We start from the raw sequence: 27,896 nt of genomic DNA, 5'->3' as shown, positions 1-27,896 counted from the left end.
ACGCAGCAGGTGTACATCCCTGGTGCGAGTTTGTCTGCAGCCCACCCCATTAACCACGCGGCCGCTGGAGCTGATACTTCACCTGATCCCGGCTCCGGCTTGCTTCGGCGGTTCCCGGTGTCTTCAGCAAGCTGGAGCGGGGACCAGGTGAAGTATATGCTCCAGTTGGCCGCCCGCCCGCAGCCCCTTTAACACCTCCTGCGGGGGCTGCAGGGGGGGGGCGGCCGGGGCTGCGGGAGGTGTTAAAGGGGCTGTGGGCGGGCGGCTAGCTGGAGCATATACTTCACCTGGTCCCCGCTCTGGCTTGCTGAAGACACCGGGAACCGCCGAAGCAAGCCGGAGCCGGGATCAGGTGAAGTATCAGTTCCGGCGGCCGGGGGGTTAATGGGGTGGGCTGCAGACAAACTCGCAGCAGGGATGTACATCCCTGCTGCATGTTTGTCTGCCATTGAAAGTATAGGGCTGGGATCTGCAGCTGCAGATCCGCTAAGTGGGTTTGTAGCCTTAGGGTACAAACACACACACCGTATACGCAGCAGATACGCAGCAGATTTGATGGTGCAGATTTGATGCTGTGTTCAATTATTTAGATCTAATCTGCTGCGTATCTGCTGCGTATCGCAGTAGAAAATACGCTGCGATACGGGGTGTGTGTTTGTGCCCTGAATGTTATGGTTGGTGCCGGTTAACCCCTTCATGACCAAAGGTCATTGATGCATGGATGTCCAGGTTTTATTGGAGAAATGTTCCTCACCTTCTAAGAGCCATAACACTGAGAAGTCCGGCCCAAAGCTACATTAAAGTATGTTATCGCAATATAAAATTTATACAAATTCTCTAAAGACACTTACTACGGGAAATGCACATAAAGGGAGGCATTTATTAAGTCCGGCGTTTTTAACGCCGGACGTAAAAATGCCCCCGCAGCTCCGGCGCCACGGAGATTTATGTAGAGGCGGACTGCCTCTACATAAATCCCGTGCGCGCCGTTGCGCACCGCCGAAAACCTACGCCAGCTGAGGACTGGAGTAGGTTTTCGGCGTAAATTTTGGCGTTCTGCCCACTTTCCGCCCCGTGGCGTACTCGGCGGAAAGTGCCGATTTGCGAATATTTTATTTGCAAATCGGCCATTTGTAAATAAAAAATACGCAAATCGGTACTTTCCGCCGAAAATCATCCGTTCGCCGGATGATACATGTGGCCCATAGTGTTTTTCCCCTTTGCTTACTACTGCATTAAGTCTTTAATTCCTTGATAAAATGGTGATGTCAGGACACATTGTATAAGTCCCTGAGGTGCGGGCTGGGCAGCGGTGGCGGCTGCTGTGGTGTGTGCCATCACAACAGTCTGCCTAACATCCTGATTTCTGTCCCACCTGCACTGTGCTGTCAGCTGGATCCCCCTCTGGTGTCAGTTGGCCCCCCGAGTGTGTGCCACTCTGCCTCCTCCCGCCTGCTCGCCGGGACGGGAGTCTAGATTGAGCCACATTGCCCTCCAGCTGCGGTAATCAGGCTGCTTGGTGGTGTGTGGCTGCTCCGGTCAGTCTCTGTCTCCATCCGTCTCCTCACACCAGAGCTGTCATCCTGTTTGGACCCACACAGCAGCCGCCACACAGCCCGCACCTCTGGGAGTTACAATGTCATGGTGTCTTTCCAGCGACTTCTCCTTTGGGCTGCACTTCTCCTTTAAGGGGTTAATGGCTAACATGTTCAGGGCTGCTCGCACTGAAGCAGTCCTGCACACCTTACAAATTTCATAGACCATAAAGGTGCCCGTAGATTTTCAATAACTATCTGCTATCATGCACATGTTGTTGGATAGATCATCAGTACATTTTGCCTAGACAACACTTTTAATTAGTTTTTTTAAAGGGGCAGCTGACGTGTCTAAGTTATGCCCTGTTTCCTCTCTTTTTACAGTCAAGGATTTGTTGTGTAGTTAACACGGTAATTTTAATATGCACTGTACGGAATATAGACTGTCTCTATTCCTCATTAGAGTTTCCCAACTTTTAAAACTGAGGCTAAAAAGTACAATCTTGGTTTCATCAGAGAATCTTGTTTCTCACAAACTGAGAGGCCTTTTGGTGATTTCCATAAAGCTTTCATGTCTCATACTGTGGAGGAGCTTTGCCATAAAACCCAGATTGGTGGAGGGCAAAAAGTGCTGACCTTCTGGAAGTGTCTTCCATCTGCACACAGGATGAAGGGGATAGTTATCCAGTGCTACAAAGAGATGGCCGCTTTCTTTCAGAGACAACACGACTCTTGTCTCCAGTTTAGGTGCGGTTTTCAATTAAGCTCCATTCACTTTAATGAAACTGAGCAGCAAAACCCCACCCAAGCTGGAGACAAGAGTGGGGCTGTCTCTGGAAGAAAGTGGCCATGTTTTGTAGCACTGGATAACCCCTTTAAGGGTATTTAAACTTATGTCCAGTGGTGATGCTGTGCTGCCGCAGTATCAAGATAGGTAAGTATAACTTCATTATTATGTTACCACTACCCACTGCCTTCTCTGTTTTTTTTCTACCTTTGTCCACACTACCCCTTTAGGGTAGCTTCACACGTACTAGATCCACAGTGGATTTCCCGCACTGCAGCCCTGATTGGCTGATAGGGAGCGAGGGGAGTCGGGAGCCTCAGACACAGCCGAGCAGGTAATGTATGCTGTGGGCGGCGGGATGCAGAGGGTTAAAGAGGCCGGGTCACATACTAGCAGTGGAATGACAATTCCGCTGCGGGTATGCGACCCATTCACTTCACACTACCAGGATCCGCAGTGGATTTTGCTGCAAACTCGCAGCGTGAAAACCGCTGGGGATCCGGTACGTGTGAAGCTACCCTTAAAGCGTAACTGTTACATAAATGTAATTTTTCAGAAATCAGTAACTAATAGTACAAGCGATTTTAAGAAACTCATTCCCCCCCCCCCCACACACACACACAAACACATACAGACACACTTCAGAAGCTGGATTTCTGTGTCCCATTATGCTCTATGGATAGGGGAGGGGGTGAGTGGGCAGGGAGGTGAGAAAGGGCAACCCTGCAAAACACTACATCCTGCAATCTTCTCTCACCAAGTCCCCATTTAAAAAAATCATTTGAGGGCCGTACACTACACGGCCACCACACTCAATGTTATACTGTGTGTGGCAGGGACGTAGTGTGTTTCGGCAGCACTAGGAGCAAAACAAAGTATTGTGCCCCTAATGCCCCTGCTATTGCAGTTATCTCCCTGTGATGCCCCTGTTAACAAATATTAACCCCCAGTGATGCCCCTGGTAACAATAGTAACCCCCTATTGATGCCCCAGTAGCTGATGTTAACTGCCCAGTGATGCCTCTGGTCTCTAGTGTATCCCCAGTGACATCCCGATAGTCCTAGTTAACCCCCAGTCATGCCTCTTTTGCGGAAAAAAATAAAATAAACATCCCACTCACCTTTCTTTCGCTCCTGTGCTGCCCAGTCTGTGTCCGTCTTCTACTGCAGGCGGCGCTTGATGAAATGACGTCATTGCACGCGGCTCGACGAGGTGCCCCACTCTGGTAGGACTGGTAGTGCAGGAGCCAGTACATACAGTATACTTCTGTGTCTGGTGGCCACGGCATTCAATGTTATACTGTTTCTGGCACTAGGGGAGTAGGTAGGATTCACGGGGCCCCATAGCAAAAAATTGTAACGGCCCCCCTACTGTGAACAATGGCTGCTTGCTCTGTCAGTCCACTATATATTACTATAAGGGCCCATTAGGAGCCCTTATGGTTAAATACATAAGTGCAGGAGCAGACTACCTTTTGCATGACGAAAATGATAAATCTGGCCCAATCTACATCTACAAACCCCCCAAGTCCACAAGACCAGCACAATCTGATGACGATTTGTTGCAGCATACATTCAACTGTGGGAAATCTGCAGTGTATCCACCCAGTGGCGTAGCTACTATAGAGGCAGGGAAGGCGGTTGCTATGGGGCCCGTGCAGGGAGGGGGCCCAGGGAAGATAAGAGCCACTTGTGTCCTTTTGCTTAACCCCTTATTTACTGCAGTGTGTAAGTGACCCAGTGTTCTCTAACATGCTGCAAAACAAAAAAAGGGTTAATACAGAAGACAATTAGCTCTCTGCCTGCAGAGGTCAGGGGTTATCAGTGCAGGAGTAGCAGAGCTAATTGTCTTTTGTATTAACCCTTTTTTGTGCTGCAGCATGTAAGAGAAGAACACTGGGTCACTTACACACTGCAGTAAATAAAGGGTTAAGCAAAAGGTAGTCTGCTCCTGCACCTATGTATATAACCATAGGATTCTGCCTCTGGCCACAAGATAATTTTTTGGCCACATCACCGAGTATCTATATTTAGGCTGGGTTCACACTATCTATATTTCAGTCAGAATTGTGGTCCTCATATTGCAACCAAAACCAGGAGTGGATTAACACAGAAAGGCTCTGTTCACACAATGGTGAAATTGAGTGGATGGCCGCCATATAACAGTAAATAACTGCCATTATTTCAATATAAATTACCATATAAAAATATATTATAAATTATAAAATTATAATTTATAAATATTTGCCATTAAATGGCGGCCATTCACTCAATTTCAACATTGTGTGAACAGAGCCTTTCTGTGTTTTTAATCCACTCCTGGTTTTGGTTACAATATGAGGACCACAATACTGACTGAAATATACGTAGTGTGAACCCAGCCTTATATAGTGTGTAGGGGAGGGAGGGCCCCATACAGTTGGGAGGGAGGGCCCCATACAGTTTTTTTGCTATGGGGCCCCATGAATCCTAGCTACGCCCCTGTATCCACCCTGTGTGAACATACCCTCAAAATCTGCACAGTAAATCCCCGGAAGTACCTAAGGGTCCTATTACATGGACAGATTATCATGTGAAAAATTGTTTTATCATTTGAACTTAAGCTGCACACTCCTACAGTTATCTGTGATTTTTTTTTGTCTTCTTCAGACAAGTCGTATTTTTGGTGTTGTGAAAGTTTTAGGGAAACATTGCTATCAATAAAAGATGTCATGTGACCCTCCTGACAATTCCCTTCAAATACCATTTCATGAACGTTCTTCAATATGTCTCCAAAGAGGAGCCTTGTGTGCCCCCTGCCAGGAATCCTCCTCACACAGCCCAGAAAAATTGTTTTGTTTAATAGGACACTAATGCTAACTTTTAGCCACTTATAGCCAAGCACTTTTTTGCAGAAATCAATAGTCCAGGCGATTTTAAGAAACTTTGTAATTGGGTAACAACTTTGTTATTAGGCAAATATGCCATTATCTGCATTCAAAAAGACTTTCCTAACGTCCCCCCCCTCTCTCCTCTCTCTCATTCACTGCTCATTATCAGGAAATCTTGACTCTTTTACATCAGATGAGCCCTGTGTAACCTATGGAGAGGGGAGGGGGGAGATTAGTCGCCAGCAGAGAACAAAGGATTACACAGCAGGACCTGTGTGAAAGCCAGTATTCAGAGGTCAGAGATCTCAGAGGACATAGCCCAGTGATGTAGCTGTAAATTAACTCTTTGTTGTCCTGTTTAGGTGCCTCATCTCCCTCCACCCCTCCCCTCTCCATAGAAGACAGGGGGGAGCTTCAAACTGCTTTTTTATGATAAAAATGCTTTTTTTATGGTGCGTTCACACCTACAGGATCTGCAGCTGATTTTCTGCAGCAGATTTCATTTAAATAACTGAACACAGCATCAAATCTGCTGCAGATCTGCTGCAGATCCTGTAGGTGTGAACACACCCTTAGGCTAATAAACCCAATGACAAAGTTTCTTAAAAATCGCCTGTACTATTGATTTCTGAAAAAAAATAAAATAAATAATTAAATGACAGTGACATTTTAAAGTCTGCACTTTGTAAACCTACTCTTAAAAAATAAAATAAATAAATATATACAGTATAATACTCTACACTACTGTGTGAATTCCTAATCTCCCATCTGACTGGTGCAGTGTACATTATGTAAAATCTTGCGGCAGGGATTAGGGAAAGATTTAGCTACAGTAAGAGATATATATAATTTCCAGGAATATTTTCCCACCCCTTCTGATACTGGGCTCAGAATATGCACCTGTATGCTGGATGGTACAGGTGCTGTGGCAATGTTGCATCACCCAGCAAGCATCATGCACAGGACAGGTAGACACACCACTGCAGGTTGGGTGGTGCAGCTGCCAGGATAACTGCACTTTCCTGTCCTATTTTTGGCACTCCTCAGTTCCAACTTTAGGCTATGTTCACACGTTTTTTTCAGCTCCGTTTAAAATGACGTCCGTTATTTTGAGTCTAAAATAACGGACTTTTTTGAAGCCTGGCATCCCCTTGCCAGTGCAATGATGGGTGTTTGCACATTATTTTAGTTTGCGTTACTAATTAAATAGCGAAATCGGACGTTTTTTTTTATCCATTTTTGACGTTGTGTGAACATAGCCGTACAGTGCTCCCTGTGTTTGTCTGTGAACATAGGAAATTTCACGTGAATACCCCTTTAGGCTATGTTCACACAACGTAAAACTACGGCCGTAGTTTTGCGGTGTGTAACAAAGCCTTATTTGCAATGGGATCCCGGCCGGAGCATACACACATCGTATACGCTCCGGCCGTGATCCCATACGCCGCCGGAAAAAACTGACAGGTCAGTTTTCTGCGGCCGGAATTCAGTGAATTCCGGCCGCAGAAAGACCTGTCAGTTCACACAGTGAAGCGAGCGGCTCCGGCCGCTTGCTTCACTGTGGGCTATGGGAAGCTCTGATGCGGGCGCACGCTGATGCATCTGCATCAGAGCTCCGCGGCCGGAAAGATCACCGGCCAGAGACCGGCCGTTCCGTGACCCGGCCGGGGTCACGGAACGGCCTGTCTCATACGTAATGTGATCATAGCCTTAAGCCCAGAAACTGCTCTGGATGTATGTGGGATCAGGCTATCCTTTGCTCTGACCACACTGACAATCATAAGGTAGCCAAAATTGCCACCTTTACGGCCCATGTTCCTGTCTATCTGTAGCCTAATGACTGTAATTGTGGCAAATGTCACTAAAACTACACACCCTTATTGTTAATGCCAAGTCACAAATCAATATTTTTTTTTGTTATATATTTTTGGTGTTGTGACTTAAGATCAGGAAAACATTACTACTAATAAGAGATGTCATGTGACCCTCCTGACAATTCCTCTTTAAATAACAATTTACCAACTTCCTTCAAGGGTCTGTCCTGAGCACCCCCAGCATCCTCCTCCTCACATAGCCCTGGCACTGTGTCCGGCTCAGCCCTCAGCCTCTTCTCATGATGATGATGATGATGATGATGATGATGATGCTCTGACTGTGCAATTAAAGTGAAAGCAGCAGGAGGAGGAGGAGGAGCAGCAGCAGCAGTGAGGAGTAAGGAAGAGCAGCAGAGCCCCGTGTGTGTCGCGCAGCAGCTGCCCCTCTCTGCTCAGGGAGACCCTGGCACTTCTCTCTGCCACTTCTCTCTGCCACCCATCCAGCATCATGGCTGAAGTCAGGAAATTCACCAAAAGGCTCAGCAAGCCCGGGACAGCAGCAGAGCTGAGGCAGAGTGTGTCTGAGGCTGTCAGGAGCTCGGTTATCCTGGTGAGTGCCCACCATCCCCCCAGCTTCCCCCCCCCCCCTCTTATGCCTGACCCCAGGGCAGGCACCAGTGCTGTGCCCACCATAGGGGCTGCATAGGGCCCCCACCCTGTCCTCATGTGCTGGGTTCTGACATCAGGGGATGATTGTACAGGAAGTTTGCAGCAAGCTGTGGTTACAATGTATCCGCCAGACACAACTTCTCACGTCTTATCTGTGTTTCTCCGGGCAGAGGGGGGCTTCTTCAGGGGGTGAGGGGCTGGGGGCATCTCATGATCACCAGGCTGTCCTCCTCTCCAGGGCTGGGACACATCTTTGTTGTTGCTGGTAGATGGAAGAAGCCACACCCTGGCTGAGGAGATGCTGAGCTGAGGAGATGCTTGGACAGGGTCCTGCAGGGCTGGGGGGCTCAGGCTACTGGGACCACCAGCTAAAGCACATGGCAACTTTTTATTTTCCCACCATAGAAGTCAATGCGTTGCCTTGTGTCAGTGAGTGCAAAGTGTTTATAAAGGAAGTTGGTGCAATGTTTTATAAGAGAACTTTGTAACCGAAATAACTTGTATAAATATTGTTATTATGTAACAATAATATTTTGTTCATTTCAAATATGGTGAGAAATATATGTCTGGAAATAGCTGTATTTCCTCATGGTATGGAGGGGCAAGATGGATGGCCTTAGGCTGGGTTCACATTATGTTTTTGCAATCCCTTTTTTATTTGTAATGCGTTTGAAAAAAAAATGGACGGAAAAACGGTGCATTTGTGTGAATTCGTTTTGATCTGCTTTTCCACTGACTTCCATTATAAAAAAAAAGGATCCGGTTTTTTAACGTGCTCGAAAAAGTAGCTGCCCTTATTTTTGTGTACGTAAAAAAAAAAAAAAAGGATGGAAGTCAATGGAAAAATGGATCGGAACGGATGTGCACAAATGCATCTGTTTTTCAATCAGTTTTTTTTTTTAACAAAACAGATAAAAAAAACGGATTGCAAAAATGTAGTGTGAACCCAGCCTAAGGCAGAAAAGAAAGTCCAGGAGATATTTATTCACATGACCACATAGTTGTGCCCTCCACGAATATAGAAGCAGGCTACATTACTGCTATGATGCCGACAGATGGGAGGAAGAATTTATATGGCAAATTTGAGGTTGTCACTTGGATGTGATAGGATATGAATGTCATTAAAGGGGTACTCGAGCGAAAATCTTTTTCTTTCAATTTAGCTGATTTCAGAAAGTTATATAGATTTGCAATTTACTTCTATTTAAAAATCTCAAGTCTTCCCATACTTATCAGATGCTGTATGTACTGCATGATATGTTGTTTTCTTTTCAGTCTGACACAGTGCTCTCTGCTGACATCTCTGTCCCTGACAGGAACTGTCCAGAGCAGAAGTTTTCTACTAGGATTTGCTATTGCTCTGGACAGTTCCTGTCTTAGTCAGAGATGTCAGCAGTAAGCACTGTGTCAGAGTGGGAAAAAAACACCACTTCCTGCAGGACATACAGCAGCTAAAAAGTATGGGAAGACTTAAGAGTTCCAAATAGAAGTAAATTACAAATCTATATAACTTTCTGAAACCAGTTGATTTGAAAGAAAAAGATTTTTGTTGGATAATCAATTTAACCCTTACAGCAGCAGCATTAGTAAGGGACCAATGCATATGCCAACGTGCCCGCCTACTGTTAGATGAATATATGCAGGAAGAGTCTTTAACAGGTTTAAAAGTGTAGTTTGCGCTTTTCAATAGATAGAGGTCCTGAAAGGAAACACAACATGCGGTATACTTTTTTCTTCAATGAAAGACATGTGCAACAGTGTGGACATACGCTGACACACATCTGTCATGCATTAAACATAAGGCCTGAACATGGTGTGAACAGAGCAAGAAAAAGAAATATTTCCCCCCCCCTCTCCATGCCTGAATAGGAAATGGAAGAAATAGGAGAAAAAATCCTGCAGCTTAGCAGGTGACTTTACTGGTTTCTGCCAGTAAGACTTTTGGGCAAGGTCACCCAACAACTGGGATCCAAGTACAGTAGAGTGCATAAAGAATTATTTGTGCAAAAAATTAACATTCAAAGCAATATCTGTTCACATCATCCCTGCAGAAGCCTATGTATTGGCAGTCAGGCTGCTACATTATGACATCATTATTACCATTTTTTATTCTAGACATAGGATCAGAAAAACAAAAATGTCAGGGCACTGAACCTGTCACATTCCAGACAGCAGCGGAGACGGATGGACCGCATTGCCTTATATAATAGAGGCTGTTAGGTTCCATTATGGCGTCTTTCATTTTGACCAGAAAAATAGCTCTGCAAGCTTTGCGATTATTCCCATCAAATAAGAAGGTATCTGAGACAGAGTCTCCAACACAAATGTGAACGCAGCCTAAGGTCCCTATTACACCGAAAGATTATCGGGTAAAAAAAAGTTATAGAGTTCAAATGTAATTGATAGTCTTTCCATGTGTGCAGGCAACACTCAAACCACTAACGGAAATTTGTGTGTTGTTGAGCTGACCAAAAAATTATTGTTCATTGTTTGCTAATTGTGCGCAATTTTTTCAGTGTATGTACATATCATTTGTAATTACAAACGTTCATATATTAGAGTTAACGAGCGATTGTAATTATGATCGTAACTAATCACTATGATTCTGTGTGTAAGGGTGCATTTACACAGAAAGATTTATCTGACAGATTTTGAAAGCCAAAGCCAGGAATGGGTTTGAAAAGAGGATAGATCCCTGTCATTCCTTTATGACCTGATCCCTGTTTATAGTCTGTGCCTGGTTTTAACGAGATTGTTTATCGTTAACCTTAAATGGTTCACCAAATTACACAGAACGATGGTCGTTAGTTACGTGACTACGATAGTTTACTCCATCTGATCCCAGCAACAGAAGGAACCATGTGCAATCACTCTGGGCAATTAATGAACAAATGCGGAATTACAGCCATAGATTAGCGAACGATTAACAATTGATTTTAGAGTCAGATCTAAAGGCCTTAGTAAAAAAAAACGATTACCGGCCATATTCGGCTGATATCGGCCGTTACAGCCGATAATCGCCTTGTGTAATAGGAGCCAACGTAAACGATGTCGGCTGATCGTTGCTGCCGTTGGTCTTTCAACGTGTTGAAAGACAAACGACCGGGATAGCAGCGATCTGCTTCTGTCGCTCCGTGGAACAGGAGCAGCAGCAGCAGACCACCGCTATCCTCTATGGGCTGCCCGGATGATCTAGCGATCACCCGGGCAGCCCCACCGCACCTCTCTGCAGTCCCCCCTGCACTCACCCGATCGCACTCAATATTGCCCCGTGTAATAGGGGCTTATTTCAACTATGAATGACACATGAGCGATTTTTCGATCGTTGCCTGCAATTACACAGGGCGATTATCGTTTAAATTCGAACAATATAACAATTTTTGCACGATAATCTTTCTGTGTAATAGGGCTTTAAGTCTTAAGCTCCTATTACACGGGGCAATCTCTAGGAGCAAGCGAGCGCCGACATGGAGACCTGTATTCCTATGGCATTATATTACATTGTGTATGAACACGTGATGTCTTGTGTCTACGATATCTTTACAGCAAAAAAAAAATCCCCAAACTTACACACTACTTTAGTGCATGGTATATCACATCAAATACAATAGGACTCCATGAAGCCTAGGTAAATACAATTGTGATATCAGAGATAGAGAAAACCTCAGACACAGTTGAATTCTGTTTAGTTTTGTTTTGTATTAGTGTGATATAAGTATTTGCTTACACTTTCATATAACTAGCTGAGAAGATCCCAAAAAGGCCGTTTGATGGTTATATAACCAGCTCTGTACTGTCTTGTTTTCATCTCCGGAGGCAGAATAGTCGGCTTAATAGGTCCCTGATACTGGATGTGAGGATCTATTCATACAATGTGGTCAGGTCACGACTTATTACTGAAATTACCATGGAATTGCAAAACTGTGTCAATTGCTGCAGTTTTGCATTAATTGAGGCTGTACACCACAGATTGACTGCACTGTGTGAACATACTCTTAAGGTGCCTATACACCTTTACTGCTGACTGGAAGACAGAAGGGGTAAGAATGCTCAGGTGGCAGTTTAACTCTCCAAGAACAAAGGGGTCAGGCAGTAAAAAACCATCATGCCTGACCCCTGTGTCCACCAACAGCCCCCCACCCCCCTCTGTACATCAAATACTGATGGCTGAACCTTTTGGCCAATTTTAGTGTAAAGTGTATGGGACCACTAAGCGACAAACACAAATCAGTGAGATTAATGGGATTGATGTGGTTTTGGTCGTTTCTATAGTTTGGTTATCCCAAGATTATGATGCATCACTTATCTAGTCGATCATACCTATGTATTTGATCTGTTGAGTCTGACCACTTGGACCCTCACCAATGAGGAGAATGTGGGTCCATTGCCCCTCTGTGTAAATGGAATAGAGATGCAGCATGTGCACTGTTGCTTCATTCACTCCTAATCCCGTACCTAGCAGAGGCAGATGAGCAGAGGATATTGATGAGCCATACATTTTCCACCATACTTGTACACATAAAACCAGGGAGATCACCCTCTATTGTCAGGATCTGTACTGTGCAAGCATGTTAGGGCACAAAAAACACTGCCCAGTAAGAAAGCTTCCAAAAATAGAGGAGGTATCTTAAGGTCCCCATACTCCTTATACTTCTATCAGCCGTCGGTGTAAGTATAGGGCTCCTCCGACCACCGTGATGTATGAATCACTGCCCGACCCCTTTGTCCTGGGAGAGAGAAGCTGCAGCCAAATATTAAAAGTGTATAGCTAGCTTTAGAGAAGTAACCATACTTTTGTGGATGTCGGTAATTCCAGACAGACTGGATGATGTTAAGATCCAGTTTCTGTGGGGGCCATATTAACAATTCAAGGGCTCCATGTTTTTTGAGTCAATGTGAAGAGCCATCCCTCTGCTCTCTTGAGAAGGATACACATAGATCCTTCTCCTACTCATGTATATAATAGAGAAGATGCTGACCTGAGGTAGAGTTCAGCAGCCTGTTAAAAAAGATTGGATGTGTCAAAGGGTGCCAGATGAATCCCACAAAAAGTTTTTTTTTTTAGGAAACTATGTGCTTTGGGGTCAGGTATGGGAGCAAGTCAGATGGGGCTGCCAAAGCTTGAGGGAGCAAGGCGTTGGCACTTAAGGTGTTGCATGGACATCCCTTTATTCCTTTTAAAGTGTTGGGACCTGTCATTGTGTGACAAGGTCAAAGAATGGAAAACACACCATCTATTCCCGGTAGGAAAGAATGATTCTCCAACATAGGATAAAGAAGGGAAGAAGTGGGAGAAACAGCAGAAGGTTGCTGTAGCTACTTTTAAAGTGGGTCCAGTTTTTGGGAGAAGTGTTTCCAGTGGGACCTGATCACCGAGCCAAGGCATTTAAAGAGGCAGCCTGGTAATATGCAATAATATCCAGCAGCCCAATGCCGCCATCAGATTTTTGTCTAAATAGGATGGAATGGGCTATCCAAACCTCTGTGTCCAGATATATTTGCACTATGGTAGAGGTGAACAATAGAGATGAGTGTAAATAGAGCATGTTAGAATCTGCTCACTCGACATTTGAATACCGTTGGCTGACAAAGTTGGATGCAGCCCTAGAGAGTCCTGGAAAATATGGACACAGCCTATTGCCTATGGCTCTATTCATGTTTTTCAGGACTTCCAAGAGCTGCATCCAACTTCTTCAGCCTCTGGTATTCAAATTCTGAGCGGACTCTAGCATGAACTGGTAGGGTCTACAAGAGGTATAGAATGTAATAAGATATAATCTATCCTAAAAGATTTGGCAAATATACCACCAAAATTTGTCCCTTGCTCGTCCTTTGTAACGTGAAGTTTTTACAAAACTATTGATAAAATGTGATGCTGGTATACATCGATGGATGTTCATAGGCCCTTATATTAGGTGGTGAAATATGTATCCTATTGACATAAATGGGAATTTCCACCACAGTTCATATGGCACAGATTGTTCCCAAAATGTCAAGGAAAAATAAGTACTCAAAGTTTTCTTCTTAACATGGGGATTCTGCATTAAAATGGTGTTAGGAAGTCGCACCAAGGTTAGTCGTATCATGTCAGGGCAATTAAATTTTCTGCCATAATTTCCAAATCTGCAAGGGAATTTTCAGACAGAAGAATCCATTGTGCAATCATAACCTTAGTAGTTTTCCCATTTTCTATGATTGCTAGCTGCCTAAAGGGGTATTCCCAATCAATGTCTGATAGATGTGGGTTCTGCCTCTGGAACCTGCATTTATATCTATGATGGGGTCCCCCTGACCTCGTCCAGCCTGGTTGTTGGTGCGGCAAGAGTCTTTTACAATGTTACCGGAATTCCCCTAATATGTGAAAGGGGATTACACAAATGACAGAGAACAGTGCATTCAGCTGCTGCTGTAACACCGGCCACCTCAACCAGCATGGATGATATCAGGTGAGCCCTATTGTAGGTATAAGTGCAAATTACAGAAGTGGGATCAAATAGGGTCCTATGCCATTAATGGAGATGATTATTAGGGGTACCAAGAGGGAAGATCCTCACTAAACACACATTGATCACCTTTTCTGTTTCAATAATTTTTATTAAAAGTTTTACAGATAAAGAATAGCCCCTTCATAGGTATCAAAGCAGAAAACAAGCAAGTAATGGGGCTAGAAATATGGCATGCAAGCAAATAAGAGGAATTAGTACAGTTTAAACGAACGCCAAACAACAAATGATCAGTCGACGCCTGTAAAAGGCTATTACAAACAAATAACAGACAGAGAAAAAACAAACAATAGATGTTCCTAAGTACACTTAAATTTACATACAGAGGATAAGATATGCATGTCAGTGGATGGCAATGATAGGGAGTTATATAAGGGCAGTAGCTATGAGCAAGTAATAATTAGAAGGTTAGGTCCTTATAAATGCACAAAGGAAATAACCAAGCTGAAAGGAATATAGCTATAATAGAGTGGTGAAGCAGATACATTCCATAATAAAACGTAGTAAAGTAGTCCACATAATGAGATTTAAGTGTAATTCAGTAGCAGCGTACAAATAAGAACATAAATATCAGCGTGTAGAGTGGAAATAACACGCCATTAGTAGTTGGGGGTAAGAAGTCCAGCCTAAGCCAAGGGGTAACCACAAATGGTCCAGCACAAAGATGATCAAGCGAGGTTCCATGAGTTGAATAATCGTAGCCCTTCTTCCGGGGAGGATATAAAATGTTTAACACCTTGAAAAGTAAGGAAAAGGCGAGCAGAGGAAATCCACTTGTACCCAATATGGTGGTTGCGAAGTTTCTGGGTAAATGCTGCATATCTTCGGCGTTGCCTCAGAGTTTCAGACGATAAGTCTGTGTATACGGATATATTTTGAAAGTCTGTCGATAGCCCTTCCTTCCTTATCGTTGCAAGGATCTTAGATTTTACAGGTAAAAAGTGCATCCTAGCCACTACGTCTCGGGGTGATGATGTGGGCAAATGTTGAGGTCTAGGAATCCTCCTCACCCAATCAGTCGCCAACTCAGAATCTGTGCAATCTGGTAATGTTCGTTTTAGTAAATTCTTCAAGAAGGACGGGAGTTCTGTGTCAGCAACAGTTTCGGGTATGTTACGAAATTTCAAGTTATGTCTTTTATTGTGGTCTTCCAGCGTAGCTATCTTGGTGCGAAGCACAGTCGACTCGCCCCTCAATTGTGCACAGGTATCCAATAAGGAGTTCTGAGCATTAATCACCTCGTTCAATTTCTGCTCCATTAAGAATAGTTTATCTTCCACCCCCCGTGTCAGTTGCGTGGCAGAGGCAAATAGGTGATCCAATCCAATAATCAAAGAATCCCTCACAGAGACCATCATGTCCCTGACAGTTGGTAACGACATCTGAGCATGATCAGCCATCATCGAGGCAAGGGCTAAGTCCGAGTCTCTACGTATTTGTAATAATAATGGAGACACGAGGGGACAGAGATCCCTTAGAGAGTGAGCAGAGGAGGGCAGAGGAGTTGTAGAGACGTTACTCACAAATGCCGGAGCCATAGGAGAGAGAGTAGTTTGTTCAATTAGGGAACAGGGTTGTAATGGAGATTGCAACATTCCCCCTGATGATTCTGTTCCAGGCAATTGTGGTACCTGTTGTAAGGGAGCAGATTGTCCGTCAGAAAAAAAGATCCTGGAGACATAGTCTGGAAAGCGAAGGTGCCGGAGAAACCTCCGATGGTACCTGCAGAGCTGGTGCTGAAGACACGTTCTCAATAGGGAGAGAGGCCTGTCTGCCGTCTCCTGCCATGGACGATCGTAACTGATAGTGATGAGCGCTATCCGGCCTATTCCTCCTGCTTCTCCGTTTAGCCGCTTTGGAAGGCATGGGTGTACCTGTAACAGGTTCGGGAACAAGTGCGGATTGTGCCGGTGTCGCTGGGTCCCACCCTGCCATCTCCGAGTCAGCCAGAAGCGCAGCCAGCCATTGGTTCTGTAAGGGCCCGGCGCCATCTTGAGGTGTCGCAGCTTGAGGGAGAGATGCTTGAATCTTCCTCCTCGCAGCTGCTGATGCACGTTTTGAAGTTTTCCCCATCTTGTAAGGTTCTGGGGAGTATCAGCAAGGTTCCGAGTAGAAAATAATAAAGGCTAGGGTCCCTCGGAAACTATAAATACGTTATCTTCCCGGAGCTCCTCTGAAGTGCGACCGGTCCCCTCGGCTGCAGGCTCCGCCCCCCCATTGATCACCTTTTCATCGCTTTAAGATTTTTACATGAATAGACTGGGGATGATGGTGCCGCTGTCCTTTTTTTGAACCGCGTCCCGGGTCCCGTCCATGAAGTAGAAATATGAAATAGATTTATATTTAGACTGGAGCCACATCAGGGGTGACCTGGCTGTAGGGACATTACAATTGTGGGCAGGTAACCCTAGCAATGAAGGGGAGAGCACTAGTCAGGCAGAACTGGGGCTGAAATGCTTAGAGCATGATAGAGCTGCCGAAGTATTTTTTAATACCGCGGCCCGGTTCCTGTGCACAGTGCTGGTCTATTCCCAGGCATTGGCTCAGCCTGAAGCACTGGCCCCCAGTGTGATCATCTCCTCTCCCCTCTGTGATGCGGCTCTATTGATTCCAATGGAGCCGCACAGCGCAGGGGAGGGCAGAATGTTACACAGGGCGCCGGCGGGCCAATCTCCAGTGCTTCAGGCTGAGCCAGTGCCTGGGAATAGACCAGCACTGTGCACAGGAACCGGGCCGCGGTATTAAAAAATACTTCGGCAGCTCTATCATGCTCTAAGCATTTCAGCCCCAGTTCTGCCTGACTAGTGCTCTCCCCTTCATTGCTAGGGTTACCTGCCCACAATTGTAATGTCCCTACAGCCAGGTCACCCCTGATGTGGCTCCAGTCTAAATATAAATCTATTTCATATTCCTTTAATAACCAGTTACAGAGAATGTATTCCAAGAATTGCTTGGCTGCTGTGCCGATCATATGATCTGACAATGTGATCACATCATGTAAACACGTTTTGCAATACTCTATAGCCCCAATGTGTTTCACTTCATTGTTTGATGTTATTTCCTTTTTCTACTACTTTCATATGGGTTTTGATAAAACATAAAACATTTTGCACAAAAATTTTACATAATTATTTTTTCATACAAATGTGTGACTGTGGCTAAAAGAAGGACCTGACGTCCTTTGTCGGCCATGCACATGTCTGGCAGGCTGAAGATTTCCCCCTGCCATGGTAATTGATCACTAGGGATTTCTGAATCACATCACGTGGCTGGTTACATCATATGAGGCTTTAGTTTTCATGAAGGAATACCTTTAACTATATACAGTCCCTATTGGTGGCCGTATACATTAGGTGTAGGTTGATGGTTAAACAGCAGCTTGACAAATGATCGTCGGATGTTCAGACTGATGACATCATCTTTCTGGGAATGTTCTGAGAATATTCTGGGAACTACTCTTTCCTGAAAGACTATCCCTAAAGAGTAGATGGACCCGGTGGTCCTTTTCTCTTGACAATCTATTCTATGCTTCTATGAAAGTTCTTTCATTCAGCTCACATTGATCTTTCATTCATGGTCAAATTTTACCTAGTAAATGATCATTTTGGTTGAAATAATCTGGCAAGGTAACTTTTGTGCTCTCACTGCGGTTATTGAGCCCCAGAGAGTCCTCTCCATGATGCTCAGCTATTTCTAATTCTCTTTATTCCAGGGGATAGGACCAGTGCTCCGCTATTTACCAGCAGTATTCACAGCTCTCATTCACTCCTCTCCTTACTCTTCTCATCAGTCACAACACAGCACTTCTCACCGCTATGCCATAACATAGTGAGGACATAAGAGAAAGTGCCTATACAGCAGGCTGGCATTGTGCTGGGAAATAATTTACAGTATGCTACTGTACAGATAAGGGAGAATTCTTGATTTACCTTTTGGGCAAAGCATGGATCCTCAGTAGAAGGCATACAGGTCCACAGATTGCAGGTGCAAAGCCTAGGCTCTCTCCTTTTTTCACCATCCTGCATATAGAAGTAGCGCAACCCTGCTCTCATTTCTAGAGATGAGCGAACCTGGAGCATGCTCAAGTCGATCCGAACTCGAACTTTCGGCATTTGATTAGCGGTGGCTGCTGAACTTGGATAAAGCCCTAAGGCTATGTGGAAATCATGGATATAGTGATTGGCTGTATCCATGTTTTCCAGACAACCTTAGAGCTTTATCCAAGTTCAGCAGCTGCCACTTATCAAATGCCGATCGTTCGGGTTCGGATGGACTCGAACCCGAACCCGGTTCGCTCATCTCCTTTGTTCTGTCTTTCTCTCTGTGTTGCTAGAGACGTAATTTCCCTAACAACAAGCAGTGGACGGCAGTTAGCAGAGAGGTGAGACTCCTAGTCGCCAACACTTTATATGCTAGAAACCACATAGGCTATCAAATGGATAGAAGTTGTTTGAAACAATAGTGACCATTTAGGCCACAGTCCCTGGGTGTTTCACGCTATAAGCAGGATGTGTTTACAAAGTAGTCTACTCTATGTAAAAATTGTATACCTACAAATCAATGGTCACAAAAATTTAAAATCGAACTTTAAAGTGTAAAGTAGCTGCACGGTAGTAGAAGACTGAGCTAGTTAACTATTTATGGCCTACGTAGTCCTATATTTCTTAGTTCCTGCATTAGTGCAGTTTGATATTCTTATTCACAGCCATGTGTATGACAGCAGCATATACAGGGCTTTAGTGAGTTACAAGCAGAAAATATTGACTTGGGAAAAGGTTGTATGGGGCGTGTACATCCTCACATGTGATTCCACATGGCCTCAGGGCTCATCACTCAAACAAACCAGCAAACTATTTCTGCCCTCTAAATACAATTATATTCCATGACCCATAAAGCATCCCTCACTCCAGGCACACTAGATGTATTCGTGTCTGCCCTATAATAATGTTCATTGGATTGTGTGTGTATGCATGCAGAACTGACTGCATTCTGATAATTCATATTAAGAAATACATGTTTCATTTCAATGCTCTGACATGTGTACTGTATTTAAGTAGTTCTATGTTTTCTTAGAAAGAATAGACTAATCCTATGTGGAATTATTAGTGTAATATTAAGAGTTTTAGTATAGCGTAGTTTTTAATGCTATTACATCTCTTACAGTTAGGAATCCCCTGCTATGTTTGTATGCACATTACTTTAACCTTTGGATGTAAATGATGCCTCCTTGTTATAGATACATATCATAGTACAGTGGTGCCTTGGATTACGAGCATTATTCGTTCCGGAGCGGCGCTTGTAATCCAAATCCACTCTTAAACCAAAGCACATTTTCCCATAAGAAATCATAGAAATGCAGACAATTGGTTCCCCACCCCAAAAATAATGATTTATTATTCAGATTAACACGTAAAACTAATGAAACAAACATTCAGAAACAGCAGAATATGTGATATTATAAGTTACTGTACAGTAATGGAGAGGATGGGAAACACAAGGGCTGACAGAGACTACAGGGAGCAGGAAGGAATGAGCAGGACAGATGTGGGCACATACATGCAGCGCTCTCTGTCCGGGGAGAGAGGGGTTACAGCTATGCAGAGATTACCTCCACAGTCCTGTCCCCTGATGTAAGCCCCAGCCTGAAGTGGATCTGCAATTATTTAGAAGGTGAGGGAGACTTCCTGGGTCAGAGTACAGGGTTGTAGACCCCGCTATGCAGACCATTCCCCTCCCCCACTCCCCTTCCCACCTAGTACAGGGAGCTCTTAAACCAAAGCAATGCTCTTAAACCAAGTCACAATTTTGAAAAACTGTGAGCTCTTAAACCAAAACGCTCTTAAACCAAGTTACTCTTAAACCAAGGTACCACTGTATTTGAAGATGGTACTTTAATTGGCCGATCATGGAGTCAGACCCCCACTAGTCATATATTGATGTCCTATCCTAAGGATAAGCTACTGATATAAAAATCCAAAAAAACTCCCTTTAAGTGCATTTTGAACAACTCTAAAATAACATAGTATTGCTCTGAATGTCAAAGAACCACCTAAACAGCTTGGATAAATTCAAAAAATTTAACTACTACCTAAAGCTTAAAGTGTCCCTGTCAGGTAACTTTACAGAATAAGCTGTGTGTACATGAGAAGTAACGCTGCTTCTGGCCATTGTATAAGTTATAAATGGCATTTTTATCAGTTTTTTTCCTTTGAAGGCTCAGTCCTTAACCTTCAGTTGTCCTGGGCAGGGCCTAACCTCTGTGATGTCTCCAGTACACTGCACACACAGAGGATGTATTCCTGTCCTTCTATGTCTATTTACATCATAAGAAGCAGTAAAAGCATAGAGGACATTATAAAGCAGTACCAAACTTCTAAGCTGTGCACTGGGGTGAGTCACTTGCCCCAGCCATTCTCCCTCCTATCTCCCTCGTCCTTTTCCCCTCTCAGTAGACATGTATGAGTAGCATGTAAACTGATCCAGAAGTGGGTAGCCTAGATAGCAATATAGGTATGGATGGCAGAAAAAGAGGAAAGGAATCTTTGATATACATGTTTATACAATTTGAAGCAGTTAATCAGAGTAAATCCTGGCAGGACTCAGTACAAGTACATTGTTGGCTTTCAGCTTAGAGGTCGCTTCCCCCTTGTTCATTGCTTACTCTGTGCTATTACATGCTCAAACAATGAGCGGGAAGCAGCAGAAATGGCCACCCAAATGATCCTTAGATCGTTTGGGTGGCCCATTGAAATCAGCGGTGGCCTGCTGCCCCTGCATTTTGCTTGTTGGCTGATTCTTTACTTTAAACATGCACTATTGAAGTGGGACTAACGGCCTGAATGGTTGGTAAATGGCCAGGTAAAGTTAGTAATCCCTCAGTGTAATAGGTCCTTTACTATATCTCCTAGAGTCCTGTCAGGACTTGCTCTGATATCCTTTTGATAGTCTATCCTATTTACTTCAATAGGAGGTGAGGCTGCGGTGATATTGTGCTAACCTGACACTGAGTACAAGCCAACTGCTTCCACCCCAGTTCTCAGTGTAGTGTTCCGCCAAGCAACTATCAATAGCCTATGAATCCGGTGGATAGGCTGTCAATAGTTTTTCCTGGAAAACCTTCTGCAAGATAAAAGGATACAAGAGCTAGTAGACTGCCCCTTTATTTTAAATGGGTCCTGCCTGGGTACGCTACATATACCACCGATACACTCCAATTCTCTTGTTTTCTTCAATTATCGATAAAGAATCACATACAATCGCTTTTGTGAACAACCTAACCATAACGCACAGAATGATAGTCGTTAGTTACGATTGTTACTACAATCGTTTACTTCTTCTGATCCTAGCAAACGAACAAAGAATGTGTGCATACATGGAAGATTAACGAACAATTAACAGCGACCTTACAGTCAGCTCAAAAGATGCGATCAACCACATACCAACTGCGTTCTGTTAGTCTTTTGACCGTTGCTTGCATACACACAGAAGGATTATTGCTTAAGTTCGAATATAACCATTTTTCGCACGATAATCCCCCCATGTAATAGGGCCCTTATGCTCACAGTGTGGATTTGCACCACTGGGTACATTGTGGCTGATACTTGTGGTTGCTCTGTGACTGGCATTCTTATGGGGACACAATACAAATAACACAATTGTTACCATGCTACTTCTCTTCTTCTGTTACATAACACTATCTAGTGGGGTTTATGAGACTAAGAGCAACATAGCAGCAAGTTAAAGTTTCACTGTTGTTGTGTTTTTTTTTTGTTTGTTTTTTGCAGAAATCAATAGTCCAGGTGATTTTGAGAAACATTGTAATTGGGTTTATTAGGCAAATATGTCATTATCTGCATTCAAAAAGACTTTCCCCAGGTTCCCCCCCTTACTCTCTCATTCACTGCTCATTATCAGGAAATCTCGACTCTTTTACATCAGTCAGGCCCTGTCTGTTCTATATAGAGGGGAGGGGGGAGGAGGGAGATTAGTCAGCAGCAGAGAGCAGAGAGCAAAGGATTACACAGCGGGACCTGTGTGAAAGCAGGTATTCAGAGGTCAGAGAGGTCAGTGCTGACTTCAGAGGAGATAGCCCAGTGATTAACTCTTTTTTGTCCAGTTTTTGTGCCTCATCTCCCTCAACCCCTCCCCTCTCCATAAGAGAATCAGGAAGACGGGGGGGAAAGGTTCAAACTGCTTTTTCATGATAAAAATGCATTTTTCAATTACAAAGTTTCTTAAAATGGCCTGTACTATTGATTTCTGGAAAAAAAAATTAAACGACAGTGACACTTTAAGTGTTTAGGTTTTTACTGCTTTATGGTAGGCAATGCTGCAACAAATTATAGTACAAAGGTCCTTTCAAAAAGATCTCTACAGAGGTCCTTCCCATTTCTGCATAGTGATAATTTAAAATACTTCTTCTATTGGAGATGATAGTATTTTCTATTACACATCAGTCACTATGTCCAGACTGATTAATATGTAACCCAAAATATTACTAAGTCGGAGGAATGTTTGGAACTGTGAACGGTTTATATGGAAATATTTCCAATATGAGCAAAGGATGAATGTCCTGGGAAAGAAGACACATGACAAGTCCTACCTAAAATAGCCATGGTAAAAAAAAGCTGTATTAGGATAATCCTGTAGACTTCCTTCTCCTGGGTGAAAACTGTTTTGAAATCTTTAAATTTATAGCGGTGTCCAAATCTTAATATTAGTAGTATAAATAATAGTAGATCTCAGCCTAGTGATAGACCTAAAGGGAATGTCATCAGAAATTGAACTATTGTTTAAAGGGTCCCTGTTACACATAAAAACTTTTCACAGGTCAAACCATTAGAATAAGTGAGGAGAAGCGGGTGGCGGTGCTTGTTACTCCATGTTTCACAACTATCTACAGTATGTCCTGCTATTTTTTTTTGTCGACCAAAAATCTTTTAAAAAATCACACACCTTATCAGCCATCGGTATGCGTTCACATGATGGAATTGGCGACAAAATTCTGTGAGGAATCCCTGCGCCGAATTCCGTGCAGGACCCCTGCGCCGAATCCTGACTGTCAATTCCTTGAGCGGAGAGTCGCGGAGAGCGGAGACGCGCAAGCCCTCCCATTCAAACCGATAGCAGGCAGGATTCGGCGCCAAGCTCGCGTGTGGAGGTTCCTCATGGAATTTCGGCAACGATTCCGTAGTGTGAACGGGCCCTAAGGTGTATAGTACTCTCCCAAATGACTACTGACAGCTTATGTCGATGGTGATAACGGTCAGGAATGATGGAAAATCATGGCCTGACCCTTTTCTCTGGTAGAGATAAGCCGCAGCCAGAGCTCATTCTCACTGCGACTTACCCCTACCCTCTCCATAGAGAACACAGAATTGCACAGCAGTGCCAATCATTGCTGTGTATAGGGAGGACGGGGGCAGACCGGAGAGGTAACGGACAGCTGAACGATCGTTTGGCAATCAGTTATTGAAGATATTTGAGGATCTTAACATTAACACATTTCAGCAACAAATCTGGCATGTGTGAATTAGCGCTAAAGGTGCCCATCCTAAAGTCAACCAAACCCACCACGGTTGGTGGAGAGAAAATCCATCATGCCCGATCCTTTTGTTCTTTTGTAGAGCTATGTGACACCGGCTTACCCCTCCCTAAAAAAAACACATGAATGTTCAGCCGCATAGAACATTCATGGATGTTCTAGGTCTTCTGTTCTAGGTTTGTTTCGTTTGTGTGTTAGGTTATAGGTCAAGTTGCTTTTCCGTTCTGAACTTTTTCCAAAACCAGCTTTGTAATTCATGTACAGTATAATCTGAAGCTCAGTGTGGATCTGTCCCTAGGTGGAAGGACACTTTCACATACTTCTATCCTACTTCTGCTTTTCTCAGGAAATGTTAGTCACTCCCCGCTTATTTATGGTCACGTTTGTGTTAAATCACTAAGGAAATTCGCTCATACCGTTACTACTACCTAATGCTTTATTTGCCAACAGCTTGCATTGGAAAGCAGGGAATAAGTGAACGTTTGAACTTTATTACGCTTCCTTAGTTAGCAGTGCCATGTTTTTAGTGTTTTTCTTTTGAGAATGCTGGAACTTGCTTCATTTACAGTAGGGTATAATATGGAGACATCAGGGCCTGTAATGTAGTCTAGCACAGACTCTTTTGAATTTACATATCTTGGCAGTTTTTTTTCCCCAGAAATAGCGCCACCTCTGTGCGAGGGTTGTACATGTTATTGCAGGTCACCCTTTTGAAGTAAATAAGATAAGCTGAGGACCATACATACAATCTATGGACAGGTTTGGTACTGTTTATCAAAGAAAGTAGCCATATTGTTTTAACCGTGTACAAACTGGTTTTCTTGACACCCCCCCCCCCCCCCCATCCCCCTTAGGAGTGCTCATCCATGCTGAATGTTCCTGTGTATGGGGAGGACAGGTGGATGATGGAAGAAATATCTGACTGCTGAACGATCATTTGGCTGTCAGTTATTGAAGGTGTATTTAAAGGGGTTATCCAGCACTACAAAAACATGGCCACTTTCTTCCAGAGACAGCAGCACTCTTGTCTCCAGCTTGGGCGGGGTTTTGCTGCTCAGTTCCATTGAAGTGAATGGAGCTTAATTGCAAACCGCACCTGAACTGGTGACAAGAGTCGTGTTGTCTCTGAAAGAAAGTGGCCATGTTTTTGTAGCGCTGGATAACCCCTTTAAGCGAATCGTATTGTAGTGATCTACAAGCTAAGCTGTATTGGGGAATCTTCCTAAATCTCCCCAAAAATAATGATGTGCAGCTTCCCAGGTTTTCTGCAACACTGTGCAGCCGTTGACCACCAGATGCAGGAATGGCTTTGCCCGCATTTGGCAGTAAGAACTTTGATATGATCTGGTGACCCGACCTGTTCCCTTCAAGTGGCGAGAAAGCTATTGGGCTGATATTATTGTAAAATCCAAAAACAAAAGTGAAATAGAGGATTCAAGAGAAAATAATTAAAATGGACGCAACAATATAAACGTATGATTTTATAAAGAAAGGGGAACAGGTTTCAGTGGGGAGATTTTTAAGGAAATGTATCATCGGGAAATGACACATTATTTAAAGGGGTATTCCATGGAATAACTTTTAATGCCCCTCCCGCAGCTCCCCCCCCCCCCCCCGCATTTACCCACTGTTGGCGCGTGTAATAGTGCCGGCAGAGAGCGGGGAATGAGGAGCAAGCAAGCGCTGACCTGATAGGTTGGCGCTCGCTTGCTCCCGCTGATCGCCCCCTGTAATAGATAAGATTCACACAGATAAGATTCTATTCATTTCCCTGTCACTCCTTGGTCTCAGGAGTTGGAGGCTGTACTCTATTACTTCCTGGAGACTTTAATACTCTATAACATTTGTCTGTGAATTAAGGGGGCTATCCCGAGGTTAAGTGACTGAGGGGGTCAACTTACCATTCACGAAAATGGGGGTCTCTTGTAGCAAGAGAATGAAACACCATATGACCATGCATGCAGCCACTCCATTAACTCGCTGTGGGACTGCCAAAGATAGCAGAGTACAGCACTCAGCTTAGACAGTCCCGTAGTTGTGATTAAGAATTAATCAGTGAGGGTCACAGCAGTCAGACCTCCATCAATTAGATCTTTATAAGCAATCCTGTGGATAGTTTTTATGTCATATTCATGGGATAATTCCTTAAAGATTACCTGTCATTAGAAAAAGCAAATAAAATGGCCAGGTCTCACCACATATACCCCTTTCGTCATACACAAAATAAAAACCTGTTCCAAAGATTTTTTTTTTAAATGAGGTTCTTAGCAAATCATTTGACCGAATGGAGTGTACCATCTCACCATGTGAACTTGACCTCAGAAAGAGATGGTTATTAACACTGGCCTCTCTTGGGCTATAAATCTACAAAACTGGGCATATAGGATCCAACTAAACTCTGTTCAAAACACCCACAGGCTTTTTATGTTATGGGGGGGGGGGGCTACCTCATTTTGGACGCCACCCATCTCCTGTAGGTATTTTGAATAGAGTTTAATTGGATCCCTTTTGTCAAGTACTTATAGTTCGAAAGAGGCCAGTGTTAGGAACTCTGAGGTCTCCTTAACATGGTGAGATGGTACACTCTATTTGATCAAATGGTTTGCTAAGAACCTCATTTTAAAAAAAAAATCTAACAGGTTTTTTTTTTTGTGTGTACGATGGATGGAGTATATATGGTAAGTCCTGACACTTGCAGGTTGCTGCGGCATTTTTCTGTTTATTCTACAGGCATATATGAAAAGTTTTGACCAGTCGGGTCTGGGTGTTAAGACTAAGTTAGGTCCTATTCCACGGGCCGATGGGGGCCTGATCAATAATGTAAACGAGCGCCGATCTGCTAGATCGGCGCTTGTTTACTCGGCCTATTCCACAGCCCGATAATCGTTTAGCGAGGGCTTGCAGCCCTTGTTTTAAAGTACCATACCTTACCTAGCATGTTGCAGGTCTTCTCCTGCTCTCCTTCTTACTCCCAGTCCCGCGCGCAGCAGCAGCTTCGGTTCGGCCTGTCTGAGCTGACAGACTGCTCAGCCAATCACTTGCCGCAGTGGTCCTGGCCAGTGATTGGCTGAGCGGTCTGTCAGCTAAGCGGTCTGTCAGCTAAGACAGGCCGCACCGAAGTTGCTGCTGCGCACGGGACCTGGAGGAAGAAGGAGCGCAGGAGAAGACCTGCAACATGCTAGGTAAGGTATGGTGCTTCTAAAATCGTCGGTCGCTGGCCACGGACCGCTATTCCACGCAGCGATGCCGGTGCCCAATGATTTTAGGTTGGAACCTAAATAAACGATCAGATGATGACACGATCATCGGCTGTTTGCTGTCCCTGTTCCACGAAGCTATTATTGCTCAGTGGAATAGGCCCCTAAGACTGATCAGGAAAACAACCATGGAGAAGTCCACGATCAATGTGTTCTCTCACAAATCTGTGTGACTATGACTAGGAGTCTGTGGAGCTGTCCTACTCACACAGACAAAGAGCAGAGAGGGGAAAGCATGACAGAGCGGTCGTCTCCCTTCTGGTTCTTCTGATAGGTTGGGGTCTAAGTGTTTTTTTTATCACTCTCTGTGACATCTCAAAAGTTTTTCTAATTACAAGTGCGCTTTAAGCCATTAATTTTAGCTGCCATAAAGCACCCTCAGAAGCCCTGCAAGGCTGGAGAAATTTTTCACAGAATTTTTTTATTTCGTTCTAAACATGACTGGAGCCGTAATTGTGACATGTAGTCATTACCAATTTTTTTATGAGACAAATAAATTAATAATCCTTACAGCTCATCTTAACAGCAGCCCCAAATTGTTACCGCTGCCAGCACCTGACAGCGCCAGATGTCCGCAATGCTGGGGAGATTTACGCTTGTCACTTGCTATATTAGTGAAGCACTGCCGGAGTGTGTTACTGCCCATAACTACATATAAGACATTGACAGCCCAGAGAGGAACATTGCTGCCAGCTCCCAGTATGTGGCGTAGATGAAGCAGGGAGGGGAACACTAGCTACTGGCTTGTCTTTGTTTTTTGTTTTTTTGGTTTTTTTTTTTAACCATATCTACCAGACGGAAACCGAAAAGGAACTTTACGGCACATTAAAAAAAATAAATAAATTTCTATAGAAAAGTTATTATATTCACTAAAAAAAGGATAAAAATGTATTTCTAATTTCTTCTATATTGACTTTT

General features: G+C 43.9%; 1 protein-coding gene across 3 annotated transcripts in view; it reads left to right on the top strand.

Annotated features, from left to right (window-relative positions):
* Positions 1-7,406: 7,406 nt before the first annotated feature.
* The window catches only part of DOCK11 (dedicator of cytokinesis 11), a 199,678-nt gene continuing 179,188 nt past the window's right edge, over positions 7,407-27,896 (top strand). For all 3 annotated transcript variants that reach the window (XM_069943237.1, XM_069943236.1, XM_069943239.1), the window contains exon 1: positions 7,407-7,615. In XM_069943237.1, the coding sequence (XP_069799338.1) occupies positions 7,514-7,615 (102 nt within the window). In that variant the 5' untranslated portion in view covers positions 7,407-7,513. The remainder of the gene's footprint in view (positions 7,616-27,896) is intronic.

This window comes from Dendropsophus ebraccatus, chromosome 10 (genome assembly GCF_027789765.1).
Source record: "Dendropsophus ebraccatus isolate aDenEbr1 chromosome 10, aDenEbr1.pat, whole genome shotgun sequence".
In the NCBI taxonomy this organism is placed as follows: Eukaryota; Metazoa; Chordata; class Amphibia; order Anura; family Hylidae; genus Dendropsophus; species Dendropsophus ebraccatus.
The sequence above is the reverse complement of the archived record's forward strand: the minus strand, read 5'-3'. Positions and strand labels throughout refer to the sequence as shown.